This window comes from Trachurus japonicus, chromosome 9, assembly GCF_045865225.1.
Source record: "Trachurus japonicus isolate A0001 chromosome 9, Traja_1.0".
Lineage (NCBI taxonomy): Eukaryota > Metazoa > Chordata > Actinopteri > Carangiformes > Carangidae > Trachurus > Trachurus japonicus.
The window spans coordinates 38,104,446-38,121,619 of record NC_140915.1 but is presented as its reverse complement, the minus strand read 5'-3'; the positions used below and the strand labels follow the sequence as shown (position 1 = coordinate 38,121,619).

The 17,174-nt window shown below is 40.8% G+C and overlaps 1 protein-coding gene across 1 annotated transcript in view; it reads right to left on the bottom strand.

The window, feature by feature from the left end:
- The window catches only part of hk2 (hexokinase 2), a 43,030-nt gene extending 31,318 nt beyond the window's left edge, over positions 1–11,712 (bottom strand). Inside the window, exons 1-4 of the mRNA XM_085787781.1 lie at positions 11,433–11,712; positions 7,377–7,539; positions 4,041–4,189; positions 3,826–3,945 (exon numbers count right to left, since the gene is read on the bottom strand). Of these exons, the coding sequence (XP_085643907.1) occupies positions 3,826–3,945; positions 4,041–4,189; positions 7,377–7,539; positions 11,433–11,495 (495 nt within the window). The 5' untranslated portion in view covers positions 11,496–11,712. The remainder of the gene's footprint in view (positions 1–3,825; positions 3,946–4,040; positions 4,190–7,376; positions 7,540–11,432) is intronic.
- Positions 11,713–17,174: the final 5,462 nt, after the last annotated feature.

Below are 17,174 nucleotides of genomic sequence, written 5' to 3'. Positions count from 1 at the left end.
CATGGAATCGGATATTGTCAGATCAGATTCAGGCCCCCGTTATATGTGGAAATAAATCAGATACAAATAGGATATCTGCCAATACGTCTGCAGTCTAAACAGACAGATCGGACCTTTCCTGGCAATGCGTGTCATACGTCATCAATGATAATATTACAGTAATACACGTGCCTACGCGTTTCCCTGAACCTCTGTAGCCTGTGATTGACACCTGGGACTGACCTGGACTACCTTGGCCAGTTGTCACAGGAATTATAGTGTTTCATTTTCATGGTGTCTGCACCAGATTTCGTTTGAGAAAGGCCCAAAGTTGTTAAAGTGTGACTATCTAACAAGGAAAAAACCTTTGATACCTATGCCATCTTAGATGATGGATCGGAGTGCACAATGTTGTTACCTACAGCAGAATATCTGGGCTTGGAGGGAGAGCCCAAGCAACTTGAGCTTCGTACTGTACAGTGAGGCAACAGACCAAGAAACTTGAAGGAAGAACCTTAGAATATCCGCTGCCTCAAGCCCTGAGAAAAAAATACTTAACTGACAGGGCTTTCACATTCAAAACCAGGGCCGTAGCCTTGAAATAGACTGGGGGGGGGGGCACCTGCAGTGAGGACTGTTAGCCTGAACACATGGGGCAGTTTATTATTATTATTATAGACCGATTTGATATGAAAGGAGGCTGACTGAGCTTTATACCGCTGACTAGCAGGAAATGTCCTGTGGTTTTCAGCCTTTTATTAACCTACCGTTTACAGCTGAGAACATCAGGTAGCCTGTTGTTCCCTCTCCATTAAATAAAGTGCAGTGAAAAAGTATTTGCCCCTTCCGGATTTCTGTCTTTTCACCACTACAGTTCTAAGGTTTCTCCATTAGTGGATAAAGGATCTCAACACCGGCACCCCCATGCACACACACACACATACACACGTCTTAACCAAGGCGCCTGTCATCTCAATTCAAGTTTTCTGCATTCTACCGATACATCAACTTCCCGTGTGTCGTTTCAAAATAAAAGATGACCGATATGGTTATCATGCTATTTAGGCTGTGGCTTCTTCAATTTTTTTCTCGCTGAAATTTTTACCCGGTGACCTCATAGCTGGCTACGGCCATTTTATTCACATTTTCTTGATCTGCGTTCATCATTGTTCAGTTACCAAAATAAAGGACTGAAGTGATATCTGGATCCAGTGTTTTAATGTGCACACCACATGGTTGTTCTATGAGCCGGCACCACCATCTATCTATCTATCTATCTATCTATCTATCTATCTATCTATCTATCTATCTATCTATCTATCTATCTATCTATCTATCTATCTATCTGAACAGCAACAGTCTATTACTTTAAGAGGTGATAAATACTATAAAGCTGCCAGTCAGCAAGGTCTATCATATCAAAACTTAAAGCAGAAGTAAGTGATATATTTGTGTTAATATAAGTCTTAAATAGTTATATCTTCCGACAGCAATCACTTACACTTACACTTTGGACCGAAACACGGGTCTCTCAGTCCCTCTGCTCTGCTCTGAGCCGAGGAGAAAACTTTTCTCGTATCCTACAGTTTTTATCCAATGAGGAGAGAGAACGGCATGCAGGGCTGTGTGTGCAGCCAAGGAACGCCGTGAATGTGGTGACGCAGGGACGAGGACTGTTATGGTGCGTTCAAGGAAACTCGTAACTCGTGTTTTTCCGACCTGTGAAGTCATACCAGTTCGATCTGGTACGAGTTCACGGGTCAGAAGTTACGAGTGGCCGTTATAGTGACTTTCACAGGTAAAACAGGTCGGAAAAACACGAGTGGGTTGCCTGGAACGCTACAAAGTCGTAAGTTGTGACTTGAAGCTGTAATTTACGGTTTCAAAAGCCTGCCTGGAACGCAGCATTAGCCAAAACGACCGGATCGCTTACTTCTGCTTTAATCTAGGAGTGTATAGGAATAAAAAAATCACAACTAGAATTTGCCCTCCCAGGTGATACCGATATGTGAAATTTTGGGTCTTGGCCCAAGGACTACAAAGGGAGTTCAAGTCAGTCAGTTGGGTGCCAGTAATTTTCGAGCAGACTTTCACAATGTTATTTAAACAGTTCCTGTCCTTCACTGCCAGACTGTTAAACCAGCAGATGAAAGAGAAAGTAAGGAGGCTCTCAATGTATGAAGAGTACACAGTACATAAAATAGAATTTGAGACCCCGAAGGAACTGATTCTCCTCAATAAATGAATCCTCTGTTGGGCCCTTTTGACCACTGAATTGGTGTTGATGTCAAATTTAAGCTGGGAGTCAAACAGAGTACCCAGATATTTGTATGAATCAACAATTTCTACATCCTCCCCATGGATCATGCTTACAGTGGTGTTTACCTTGTGTTTCCTGAAATCAATAACCAATTCCTTAGTTTTTGAAACATTTAAGGTCAAGGAAGCTGTCGTCACACCACTTAACAAAATCAGGAAGAGCACTACCGTGATCAGACTCTGTGCCTTGAAGAAGTGACAACAGAGCCGTATCATCTGAGAATTTAACAAGGAAGCTGTCAGCTTTAAGGCACCTACAGCTATCAGTGTATAGAATAAAAAGTAATGGGGAAAGGACACATCCTTGTGGTGAGCCAGTATTAGAGATCAGAGTTTTGGACAGGACCCCGTTGACTAAAACCCGCTGTGTCCTGTTAGTTAAAAAATTTAAAAGCAAGGTTAAAAGATGATTAGGCAAATTAAAATAAGACGCTAGTCTCTCGATTAAAATATGTGGTAGCATCTTATTAAAAGCCGAAGAAAAGTCGGCAAATAAAAGCCTGACATGAGATTTAGGTTTCTCCAGGTGTTTGTATATGTTATCAAGAATAAAAAGCTTAGCATCGTCCACTCCCTTATTTCTTTGGTAGGCAAACTGAAAAGGATCAAGTCTGTCTACCACAAGAGAAAGAACCTCATTTCAAAATTTTCTCAAAATTTTTCACCACGAGAGAAGTAAGGGCCACAGGTCTGAAAGCTTGTAATTCACGGGGGTTTTTAATTTTGGGAATGGGAATAATTGTGGAACATTTCCAAATTGAGGGGAGAGTGCATGTGTCAACACACTTCTGAAAAAGATGACTAAAAACACCACTAAGTTGCTCTGCGCAGTGGTGCAGTGTGCGACCGCAAATATTGTCAGGACCTGGAGCTTTACTCTTTTTGGTTTTCTTAAATAGAACCATGACTTCATCTTGAGATATCATTATATCATTTTGAGGTATCAGGGAGTTCCTTAACCTGGAAAGATCGGGAGTTAGGTCAGACCTTTCAAAACGTGAAAAGAAAGCGTTGAAAGTATCAGGCAGACTGTCATTATCAATTCCATTTATTCTAATTTTAACTTTAAGTGTTTCAGTGACTCTAATTAGTAATAAAATATCTGCTCACCATCATGTTGATAGAGAAAATATGCAAGGGTTGCATACGGTAGCTGGTTTTATGAATATTTGATGGTACATATATACACTGTGAGGCAGGGCCCCCAATTTTATCCTGCTTAGGGCCCCCAGATGTACAGGGCCGGCCCTGATCGCAGCAACGCACTTTACTGATAACCTCTCCTTCTTCCTGTTGCTGTGGTTGGCTGTTAACAGGTACCACCTGTAAGGGATTATTAACTTGGAAGCACTTAAACCAGGGGTGGGCAATATTTTTTTCCAGTGGGCCACATTGACTCCAATTAAGTAAGTGAAGGGCCACACAATTGGACTTCGAATTGAAACATGAAATATTTAGTGAAAAAACGACAACTCTATCAACTGAAATTAGCATAGACAGGTGTAAGATAGGACCCTTATGTCTCACCTCATCCAACTTGGTCTGCTGGCAGGGAAAAGAGAAGGTGAAGCCCAGTGGCAGTTTTTTGTTCTTTATGCCCATCTTTTCCATGAACTTGGACAGGCAATCAACTATGTGGTCAAAGAACTACAGGGGAAGAAAATGGAAGATTTTTTTTCTATTATTAATCAAGAGCTGAACAAAGTGTGCTGTGTGTGTGTGTGTGTGTGTGTGTCTTTTACCTCAGTGCCGCTGCCTCTCATGATTTCTTCAGGAATAGCATAAATTTGATTTTCCATCTCCACCTTTCGCTCACCATCAGCCATCACTTTGACCAGGAGCACCCGGAAGTTGGATCCCCCAAGATCAAGGGCCAGGAACTCACCTTGCTCTTTGAACAAAAAAAACAATCCAACAAACAAAACAGTCACGTACATCACTGATACGCAGACATGGGGTGACCACATTAGGAAAACATTATTCACTTCTAGGCTAGTGTCTTTTTCCCACTATTCACTGACACCTTGTTTTGTTTTGAGCCGTATCAAGCTGTCAGTCAGTGGAACTGGCATCAGTGGGCCTGCAACTAATACTAATACTGTTTTTCAATATATGTTTTTTAGACAGTTACATCACATGCAAAGCCAAGGTATTAAAACTCGGAATGTGCAATTAGTTTTGTATGAATCAACACAAATGATGGGCAAGCAATAAGATATAAATATTTCTTGCCCCCTAGTGGCAGAAAAGCTGAAGATGTGTGTGTGTGTGTGTGTGTGTGTGTGTGTGTGTGTGTGTGTGTGTGTGTGTGTGTGTGTGTGTGTGTGTGTATATACTATGTGCGCCAAACTAAGCAAAAAGACAATGTTTAAATGTTTAACCTCCCAACAGATGTATCTATGAAAAATGTATGAAATACTTTCAATCAGGTACGGTAAGTCTAGAGATAACAGTTAAGTAGATGCTAAAAGTAGTTTATTCACAAACTTATCCTTCCATAAATTGATTATCTGTGCAGGGTCACAGGGGTGCTGAAGCTCATCCTATAGAAGGATAGTTGCAAACCCCAAATTCAAATTCATTTTGTGCCCCAATTATAACATAGTTCACTCTATGTGATGTTGTCTGACAAAAGCCAGCAAAGATGTATTGAAGTGAGACTGCAGTGATTTTGGCTGAGCTGAAGCTCATTCAGAATAGTTGCCATGTGGTCTGCATAAAGAGGTGTGCGTTAGAGAAAGGCCGACGTCACACTCAAAGGACTGTACTGATAACTACCTTCTAGGGTTTGGGTATGTTGACATTATTTGATAGCATTTTACAACTTGCAATAGCGCAGTAATGATTAAACATTTTAAAAAATATATACACATTTGAAACTGTTCTTAATAAATAAATACATTTGCAAGTATTTAAGTACTCCTTCATAAGGAAATGTGAGTACTTCTATATTGAAATGAATGAAAATGCCCATCCCTATGCTCTTCTAGGTGAGGCCGCTATCATTTGTCCAAATGTTGCTATATTTGTTAGTAAGTTAAAGCAGATAACAGCGGCACGGCCGTTTCGGCTAATGCTGTGTTCAAGGCAGGCTTTTGAAACCGTAAGTTACAGCTTCAAGTCACAACTACGACTTGGTAGCGTCCCAGGTAACCCGTAGCTCGTGTTTTTACCGTCCTGTTGTCTGTGAAAGTTCCCTATAACGGCCACTCGTAACTTCCGACCCGTGAACTCGTACCAGATCGAACTGGTATGACTTCACAGGAAGGAAAAACACAAAGTACGAGTTTCCTTGAACGCACCATGAGTTAGCAGCCCCCGCCCTTGTCAGGCATCAATTGGTCCTCGTGCTACGTCACCACATTCACGCGCATCCCTTGGCTGCACACACAGCCCTTCATGCCGTTCTCTCCCCTCATTGGATAACACTTGTATCCCACAAGGAAAATTTTCTCCTCGGGTTACAGCAGAGCAGAGTGACGGAGAGACTCGTGTTTAGGCTGAAATACTTCATGTAAGTGATTGCTGACGGAAAATAGGACTATTTAGGACTTATATTAACAAAAACATTCCACTGATATCTGCTTTAACGCCACACACACAAGGACATTGAAAATAGATCCATTTGTCTTCATTTAGAAAATGGTACCTCTTCTCCTGGAAAATTGTTGCAACTACAAATGTTTTGTAATGATCATTAAATCTTTTGTAATGGTACAATACAAAAAACCGAAGGGAAAAAACAATCAGGGAGCTTGGCTACAAGGCCACAATCTGAAAACGTCTTGATTAGGGGTGTCAACATCTACACGTGTGAAAGGGTACACGGATAACAAATCATAACCGTTTAGAAAAATCAATAGCCGTTTACACGTCTTTTTTCCCCCTCCTCCTCCTTCATTTCTCACCAATATATAGTATTTTTAGGGGTGATTATGTTGCCTGAGAGCTTCAGATAATAATGGAACTACGTGTCAATCCCCCCTCACTTTATTTCTGCGTAGCCTACCCGTCTCTTTCCAGCTTTCCCTTCAAAATAAAGGCCGAGGAAAAACAACAACAACACCGACTCCTCCGGCCTGCGAAGGAGGCTCAACATAGCCAGGCTTTGTGTTCATGTTTCAGCTTAACAAAACCTCAAGCCCCGGTCCGAGTTAACACGGTACTACGAAGCTGGTTATCAACTTGCTCCTGACGCTCAGCTGAGCAGCGTAAGCCTATCCCCTCAGCTGAACATCTGTAGGAGCATAAGAATTGTTTGAAATTAATAATAAAAAAAAGCCTTTCCCATATAGACGCCTGTCTCTAACATATGCCGGGCCAGTCCGGCTCATACAACCCAGTATCACGCCAAGATCTCATCAAGATCTCTGGAGATGGACTTGAAGCCTTGAGACTGTTGACGCTTTTCCAGAACTGTGTTTCTCAAACCCCCACACAATTCATTTCTTGTCTAATTGCCTTTCTCCACTGTCGGTGTGGTAGACATGAACTCGCAACATAAAGATTAAAGGGATACTTCACCCAAAATCGATAATTTCTTAACTTAGTCTTCTACTTTATTCCTCAGGATTTTTGTGTTGTTCTGGCACATAAATGCATAGCTGTAATTGCAACAGTTTTCTGAGAGAAGTGGTCATCATCTGAATGAAGTGCGAGGGGTGCCACTATTTTTGGCCACGTAGCTATGAAATTAAATCACAAGTGGTCTCTAGACCTGCATTTGGAGATGCCAGGTGTGAACTTCATTAGTCAGAGCTGACTAATTAATAAAGACAGAGGGTTATAACAGGTATGAACAGGACCAGCCAGTCCTATTTTGTGCGAGGTTGAAACTTTCTCAAGCATATTGCACTGGCAAAGCCCCAAATGATCTTTTTCATGGCAAATAGTTCGATTAGATTTCCTCTCTGAGCCTGGCCCTCACACCCTTGACATCAGATAGCTTTAATGTGATATAGACCCAAGTCCCTGTGAATAAAAAAAAGCCATTGATGAACCTACATAAGCCGTCTCATAGGAATGACATCACTGTACCCATTCCCTCCACAAATTTCACACAGGAAAGGAGGTATTACCTGTTCCATCAGGAGTTGAGCGCACAAATGTTGGTAGCATCTTGACAGCAGCTGCTGGGTTGGTGTCTCTGCACAATCCTTTGTCCATTTCTCTTCTAAATCGTATTGACAGATCCATCAAAGTCTCATCTGGCAGCTGAAAGCGGTGCAGGTATTTGTCCACCTAAAGAAATCATCACAGTGAGTAAGTGTATGTCACAACTTTAAGGTCAGTGAAGTCAGTGTTTCCTCTAACATAGAGGTTAGTGGGGAAAATCACTTCTTCCTCTCTTTTACTCCTGTTCCTGATTTCAGAATGCACAACCACACCTTTTTTGACTCATTCTTATCGTCAGTGCTTCCTCCGCTGCTTATGCAACTACACTTATACTCCCTGGTCACACCAAACTCAGGGCTCTTAAAAAAAGTACTTATGAAAAGTGCTACAGGAAAAGCTGTGATTCAAGATCTGTAATTGAAGACATCTATATGCAATCTGGACAAACCTCCAACACATTATCCAGGAAAATAACAGAAAACACTCTGCAGAACGGTAAAATTTCAAAAACAACATGGGCACGTCTCCTGCTGTCTCTCTTTCCTCTCTGCTTTAGATGAATCTGAAGAGGTAGCAGGTTGGAATCAGTCCCTCCTTTTCATGTAGGAGAACTTACAGGTAAAGAGAAAATGTAAAAGGCCGGTGTTTGGTTTGTCCTTTCTGGGCTACTGTAGAAACACGATGAAACATCATGAAGGTCCTGTGGAACAGAACCTGCTCCCTATGTAAAGGAGGGGTTAACAAAAACAAAGTAATTTCCATATTCAGGTTGGGGAGGGATTTTCTTACTGTAGTCTACTTCTCTTATTTTATTAATTAATTACATGCTACTAGAGAGTACATGCCAGAGACCTCATATTAACACAAAATTATAGATCATAGTGTCCAGAATGCCCCATTCTTCTTCCCAGTAACCATGACGACAAAGGTTTTATAAGGAGCAGTTAATGAAACACTGTATCCCATTCCTACTAATTATATTTAAGAAGTGTCTATACGCTTGGCTTGGTTGAGGATGCCTATACGTAGATATCTGCATATGGGGTCAGAGCTGACGATGTATATCAGAGCAGAAACTGAACCATGAGGGGAAAGGAACTACAGTATGTGCAGAGCTCAAGGACAGAGATGTATTTATTATTTAAAGGTTTAAGGATCAGGGACATTGCACATTAATAAACACATTTAAACAAATGTAAATATGCCAGCCATTAAGGCAAAGATCTGGGGAAGCAATTACTACATTTCTGCAGCACAGTGACCCTGAATACACTTTATGACAGATGTCCTACATGATCAGCCTATATTAGTTTTGCACACTTTCTTCCACACAGCTAACATGGTGTTTGGTTTTTTACGTGGCCTGTCACACACTGGCAAGTAAACAAGGTGGGAGGTGGGATTAAAATAGTCAACACGCGGTGCTTCGCTCAGCCACAGACAAATTGGAGAATGAATCCAATAATTGCAGATGATTGGTGACAAGAAGTGTTAATTCTGATCTACAAGTCACATAGTGGATACGTCTGCATCCACATTCATAACCAAGCAGACCAATATAGCTTCACACACTACATTCCCCAAAGTTATCATGCAGTGTGTGTACATCTGACAATCCACATTCACTGCAGCCAATACTGTGACTACAGATAAGTAACTTATAACACAAATAAATAACACTATGCTTCAGAATGATGCAGAGTTGTATACATTAAAAGTGTGCATGGTAGACTTAAAGGGATAGTAGCATTTTTTTAAAGTGGGGTTGTATGATCTACAAATAGCCCCTAAGTACTTAAATTGCAGTAGCAGACTCTCTGCACTCCTCCCGTTAGCAACGCCAGCCCATAATAGCCCTGCCCAGAGATTTACAACATACATTGTTGTGAATGGACCCAAAGAAACGGCCTATTTTCACGGCCTAAAAGAGGTTTTACGTGAAAAAAATTACACAGTTCCATTGTTCGCTATAATATAATTTTTTCCAGCCCTTCAAAGTGCAGGAAAGGAGTTTTTATTTGGACCTTTTGTTTTTCCAAGATGTTCACTGAGATGTCTCATTTTTGTGCATCTCCTTAAAGCAGAAGTAAGCGATCCGGTCGTTTTTTTTTTTTTTTTTAAAGTATATATTTTTCGGCTTTTTTTGCCTTTATTTGATAGTGATGACAGTAGAGATAGACAGGAAATGGGGAGGCAGAGAGAGGGGGAATGACACGCAGGAAAGGTCTGCCCGACGCGGGATTCGAACCGGGGACGCCTGCGGCGAGGACTGTAGCCTCTACATGGGGTGGCCGCTCTACCCACTGCGCCACGCACCACCCCAACGATCCGGTCGTTTTGGCTAACTTCTTGTCAGCCGATGGAGTTAGCAGCCCCCGCCCTCGTCATGGATCTATTGGTCCTCGTCCCTACGTCACCACATTCACGTGCATCCCTTGGCTGCACACACAGAGAGGACTGCCCCTTTATGCCGTTCTCTCTCCTCATTGGATAAAGGTTGTAGGATACAAGGAAAGTTTTCTCCTGGGCTCAGAGCAGAGCAGAGTGACTGACAGACCCGTGTTTCAGACCAAACACTCTATAGAAGTGATTGCTGTCGGAAGATACAACTATTTAAGACTTATATTAACACAAATATTCCGCTTACTTTAATTTCCATAAGTTCCACATGGTCTAATGTGAACTTGTTTGTTGTGGCTTTTGAATTTTTGAATTGAATCTATTGAAGGATAGCCTCTTGAGATGTAGCATCTCATTTTCAAGGGGGTCCTAAGTACACAAGTAACACATGCACACAAACATACATACATTCTTGTATTTTAACTGTGATATTTTTCTGCATTGTATTTTAAACTGTGTTTTTATGTAAGCGTCTTTGAGCACTTGTAAAAGCCCGTTATAAATAAAATGCATTATTATTATTACTATAAACATAACAAAAAACAGAAAAACAAAACAAAACAAAAGACAAATCATGAATTAAAACAGATGCAAAACAGAACTGGATATTGTAGCCTACATGGATTATACTCAAATTAAAAACATAAACAAGTTGTTCTAACCAAAGAATGACCCAAAGCAGTGAAAGGAGGTAATGGACTTCAAATGAGGATGATTATTCCAGTCAGATGGAGCTTTATATTGGAAAGACCAATTTCTTTGAAAATTCTGGGTACAAAAAGCTTTTGCAAACCACAGAAATAACAGTGATTATGACTATATTCCATTTATCTAGGCTATATCATTAACAAATCCTGATTCATGCTTGCTCAAGTAATGATTTGGTCGAATACTTATTAGTATGAAGCCATTGACACAGTCATTTAGTAGCCCCTGAACCCACAGTACGTCTTAAAAGCACATTTCACAAGCTTATCAGTTAGAAGTTCGGGTCACATACTGTATGGCCACATACTGTGTGGCCTTTTCATGCAACGTTCAATACATTATTGTCTATGTATAGTCTTGGTTCACCTATGAAAAGGCTTTATTATATTGTTATTCTAGAGAGAAATCTCAGGCTTCAACTGCATAAGTGCACTAATGGTTTTATCAACCACTCAAAGCTCTAGTCTTTCCACTCCAAGCCACACAACATTCACCCAACCATTCACACGTCCCTTTGTCTGCATGCATCGGGTGCACAGTTAGTGGACTACCCCCCCCCCCCCCCATGTGGGTTACTCATACAGACACACTGACTTACAATGAAATTCAATAACACATGGGGCGTACTTCTTCACACACCGCATGTAATGACAATCAATGTTTAGTCATTTAACAGAGAGCCGTCCCGTCCCAGACCTTGTGGCCTCGCACTGACACACAGAGGCGGATGTTTGGACAGAGCCACAGTTGAACATCATTAAGTTTCTTTCCTTATGCTAGTGGCCGCGCTGTCACCTTGACCCAGGCTGCTTCCACTCTGTTACAGTGAGGCAGCGCATTCAATTACACCGTAATGATACGAAAAGTGTTACTCAAAGTAACTCCAACGAGTGTTTTACACCAGTACTCACTTTATTCGCTTGGTCATCGTGGAGCTCGGAGCAGTAATTAGCCAGAAGACTTGAGGCTAACATCTTTAGTTACTGATGTGTGACGACTTCACGCCCTGCCCGTCCTGCTGCTTCAGGCTCGAACAAAATGTACAAAGACAAAAGGCCTCCTGAGGTGACAAGTGGAAACGCTGTGGTATTTCCACGAGCCGCTCGGTTTTTGTTAACTATAACAGGCTGGTAACGACTGTCGACTAAAGAAATAACCGTGTCGTACTGTTGAGAAACTTCCAGCTTCCTTAACTTAGACGTCTGGTGACGTCACCGCCAACACACAGCGCTGATTGGCTGCAGGGAGCGCGTGGCGTCGGCTCCTGTTTTCAGGATGTGCAGGGGACTGAACAAACAAAAACCTCCCAGCAAAAGCCTCAACAGACCTCTTTTATATACAGTCTATGTAACAGACTCATCTTTTGTATATCTTTTATAGGCTACGTTTGTATTGATTTACTTACTCACCTATTTATTTAGCCATCTATTATAAGTACAGCTATTGTAGGGGAGAGTGGGGTAAGTTGAGCCACTTTTTGTATTCAGGATCACTACATCAAGACAATTATAGTTTTGTTGCTAACTAAGTTAACACATCTGCATATATTTCTGGATGTTTTGCATCCCTACAAATTAACAGAATGAGTGTAAATATAACTGTTTTTAAAATACAGCATGTTCAAAAAAAGTGGTCTTGTGACTCAACTTACCCCATGAATGGAGTAAGTTGACCATAGGAGTGGGGTAAATTGATCAACCCCCCCTTCTTTCCTTCCATCCATCTCCTACCTCCCCCTTTACTCAATATTTCATCTGTCCAGGTTACAGGTGAACACAAACTGCAGGGACTTCCTGCTGAGCCACCAACTCACTGAGATTTGGGGAGTTTTGCAATTACGTGGCATTTTGGGAAGAATCCCAGAGATTTTTCTTTGAAAGTAAAGTTTGGCCTCACTATAAACAACTTTTCCTGTTTATAGGAACATACTTACTGTAATCACAAACATACAGAATCTTGATTTAATCATTTGGACATATACAGCCAAAATACATAAGTGTATATGTGGCTCAACTTACCCCTGGCCAAATGGATCAACTTACCCCACAGCTACCTTAGCTTGAGTTTATTGCTCTCACAGCTAAAATGGTGCAGTTTCATGCTAAGTTTACGACCTCATGTTGTAGCTCATAGATACCACAACCCATGTATAAAACAAATTTGCAATCATCTCTTTTGGTCTAAACACAATTCTCATGAAACTTATGATCGACAAAATTCACTCTCGAGAGTGAAAAATGATTTTTTGGTCATAAATGTTAAACCACTTCACAGACTCCATGAAATGATGCCTGCCTCCCAAATATTTGGTCACATGCTAATTTTTTCCTATAGTTTCCTAGAAACAAGGGGTGGGTCAACTTACCCACTGGCTCATCTTACCCCACTCTCCCCTACAGAGGAACTATGCAAAATTTTTTTTTTTACTTTAACCATGCTTCATTTTTACCTTAATTAAACATCTTTGGAGTAATTGTGATGGTAAAATAATAACTAATGGAGGCTGCGTCTCTTGGCTAAAAAACCAACCTTGCAAGATCAGAGCCTCCGTCCCAGCTCTCGGCCGCACCGTGACACAAACGCACCCCATAACCATAATCTCTTGTTTATGACAGATAAGACTACACAAATATACACGTAACCCATATCTGATACAGTATATAACATTACCCACCGCTCCGTGGATCACTTTCTCGCCGGCTTCGCTGAAAAGAAATGCATCACAGGAGGGTTGGCAAAAAAGAGGAAAAATGACCAGACTTGCATAGTTCCCCTTTAACTAATATTCACACGTGGTCCTCCATTTCATGAAAGTAATGATTTCACCTCATGTGTTCCAGGTTTTATCATTTCAATGCAATTCTCACACCAGAAATATCACTCCCACTCTCACAACTCTTAAAGGGATAGTTCACCCTAGAATGATATTTCGCTCATTATCTACTCACCCTCATGTTGACTAAGGGCTGGAAGAAGTTTCAGAGTCCACCGTCCCTTCTCTGAGTTACAGGGGGTCTTAGCGTAGCAGTGCATTTCAATGCCACGGTTGCAAAGGGACACCAGAGCTCTTCGTAAAAAAACACACACAAAAAAAACATCCAAATACCTCCATGATGCTCGTATGTAATGTCCGTCTTGTGCTGAAGCCCCAAATTGCGTAATTGTCCCGAAAAAAATTAAATAAGTCTATATTTTAAGCTTGTTTGTAGCGGAAGCTTCTCGAAGCTCATCTTCCTGGTCCGTCCAAATCTCGCGTGATTTGCGCCGGCGTCAGCATGCGTCAGTGCGGTTACTGCGAATCACGCGAGATTTGGGCGGACCAGGAAGAGGAGCTTTGAGAAGCTTCCGCTACAAACAAGCTTAAAATATAGACTTATTTAATTTTTTTCGGGACAATTACGCAATTTGGGGCTTCAGCACAAGACGGACATTACATACGAGCATCATGGAGGTATTTGGATGTTTTTTTTGTGTGTGTTTTTTTACGAAGAGCTCCGGTGTCCCTTTGCAACCGTTATATGGACATGCACTGCTACGCTAAGACCCCCTGTAACTCAGAGAAGCCACGGAGGAATCTGAAACTTCTTCCAGCCCTTAGTCAACATGAGGGTGAGTAGATAATGAGCGAAATATCATTCTAGGGTGAACTATCCCTTTAATGAAATTCTCAACACAGCTAGGCTAATGCATTTCTAATATCAGTGATTCGCCTGTGTAAAAGCCTCAAGATTTTAGAGATACTGCAAAATCCCGACTTGCTCCTGCACTCACATCAAAGCTCTGTTTATTGGGTCAACCTTTCGGTCTATCGACCTTCATCAGGACCAACACCACTCTTCACCACTCTTCATCATTGTCACCAAATAATTGAACAGCAGATCTCACTTTGCAACACATTGGAAATCCATGCGTAACCTTTAGAAGACAGAAAAGCTTCAGATTTAGATCAAGGTTTAACTTATGACAATGGGGAAAGTGTTTGGCATTTAATACAAACATTTTATAATTTTAGTTGTTTTTACTGTATGATATGAATTATGGCGCATTTTGCAGGTATGTGGAACCTGCACATTTTTTGGATTTGTGAGTACAGCTTTAATAAAGTGAGACCTGCTTAAAATGTGTGAAAGCTTTTTTTATTAAAAAAAAAACTCACTCATGTAATTTTAAGAATTAACTGTGATTGTATTGAGGAAAGCAAAAATGATAAACAGATATGCAAATAAAATTAGAGTGTGACATCAATTATATCGGAGTAAATTCACATTAAATGCTGCATATAACCCTGGAAATTGCTGCAGATTGATTGTGCATGCATGCACGCACGCATATGATCCATTTCATGTAGCAGAAATTAGTAACAGCAGTTTGTCAAAGTGTCCTTGGGCAAGACACTGAACCCACACCTGCCCTGTATGAATGTGTGTGAAAGGGCGAATGCGACCATTAGTACAGTGTAAAGCGCTTTGAGTGGTCCGAGTGACTAGAAAAGCGCTATATAAGTGCAAGTCCATTTACCATTACCATATAGATAGATCTATAGATAGAAATGCATAATGTAGAAATCTACCTGTGGCAATGAGAGGAAATCTTTCACCGAACAATCACACACCTTTCAACCTGACTGAACCTCTTGAAATATGACTTCAGCATCCTAAAAATATTACATATTCACAAAATTGTATCTATTCAGAGATTTTGAGCATAATGGCTGGATGGAGTGTGAAACTAATGGTAGCAGAACAATCAGGTAAGCTATGGAATAAATGCCACTTGATTAACAAGAGTTTCTCAATGGTCTTTGTAAATACAAATTTAAGGTGACAAAACAAAGCCACACAATTTAGAATAGGCTACTCTTAAAAGGGAACAATGAGTGTCAGGTTGCTTTTTTTGTCCACTTGGACATGTACATTTGTTTTCAACAAACCCAACTAGAAGGCAATCTGTGGAGCAGTGGATCATATGTAACAATATATAGTCTTAACTGTCATAAACAAACGATTATGGTTGTGGGTTATGCGTCGTTTTAACCATTGCAGTTACTCTGAAGCTGTTTAATAAATTAATAATTTAAACCTAATAAAGGTCTTGCATAGTTCCTCTTTAAATCAGAAGGTCGTCACTTGTGTAAAGTCTTTAACACTATACAACCATTAGTTGCTGCTGTATTTTACAATTCATGAGTAAAGAGTAATGTCCAAGAGGTTACAACGTTTGAAAGTGCTGCTAAACCCTGTGCTATAGAGTTCTGACTGTAGAAACAAAATAAGCCACAGTCAAAAACATGTTTAATGCTGAAAAGTGAACTGCAGTTTTTCTTTAACAAATGTTAGACTAAATACCCTGAAAATGTCAAATGGTGTAATCACCATTGATCCACCTACACTGGATTTAAGTGTTCTCATAAAAAAATATCTACTTTCTTCTGAATTCTGTATTTATATTTGAATGCACACTATTGCACATATTATGACAAATTACGTAAAATTTGCCCTGTTTCATTAGATTAATTATTCCACATTTGAGTCCAGATTTATTTTCCTCTCTAGTCAGATTTTTATGAAAAAATACCAGTTGACCACTTGACATTGGGTTCCATCACATCACTGACAGTCATTAGAGCTGAACAGTTATTTAATCACTACACATGGCATCCTTTTCTTCTGTGGTATCTCAGCCCCATAAAGTTCACAGGCCCTGAATTTCCCTTATCAGAGACTGTGGAAAGTCTAATTGTACATAAGTGTAGTGTAGTGTAGTCTGAATTAGCTTTTCACTACGAATCGAAAGTTTCATTGTTCCCAAAGAGCCAAGTGAGAGCATTTGTCCACATCCGCTGTGGTAACAACAGGCATCGTAGAGTGCCATTAAGTTGTGTTCTTTTACATATTACTTCTGTATTCGTAATGAATCAATCAAAATGACCATGTTATTTGACAACACCGATAATTGTTCAAAATAAGCAAAATTATGAATGCATCCACTTGAATCAAGGATAACGTTTTTTGTCACTAACCTTATATTTTAAATATAATGAGCATGAGCACAGATAGAAACAGTGTTATGTTGTCTTGGACTGAGACATTGTTGGTTGAGTATTACTATATGAAGCAGTTGCACTGAAGTGTAGCTTAAAGCAGAAGTAAGCGATCCGGTCGTTTTGGCTAATGCTGCGTTCCAGGCAGGCTTTTGAAACCGTTACAGCTTCAAGTCACGACTTACGACTTTGTAGCGTTCCAGGCAACCCACTCGTGTTTCTCTGACCTGTTTTACCTGTGAAAGTCACTATAACGGCCACTCGTAACTTCCGACCCGTGAACTCGTACCAGATCGAACTGGTACGACTTCACAGGTCGGAAAAACACGAGTTACGAGTTGCCTTGAACACACCATAACTTCTTGTCAGCCGATGGAGTTATCAGCCCCCGCCCTCGTCATGAATCTATTGGTCCTCGTCCCTACGTCACCACATTCAGGCGCATCCCTTGGCTGCACACACAGAGAGGACTGCCCCTTTATGCCGTTCTCTCTCCTCATTGGATAAAGGTTGTAGGATACAAGGAAAGTTTTCTCCTGGGCTCAGAGCAGAGCAGAGTGACTGACAGACCCGTGTTTCAGACCAAACACTCTATAGAAGTGATTGCTGTCAG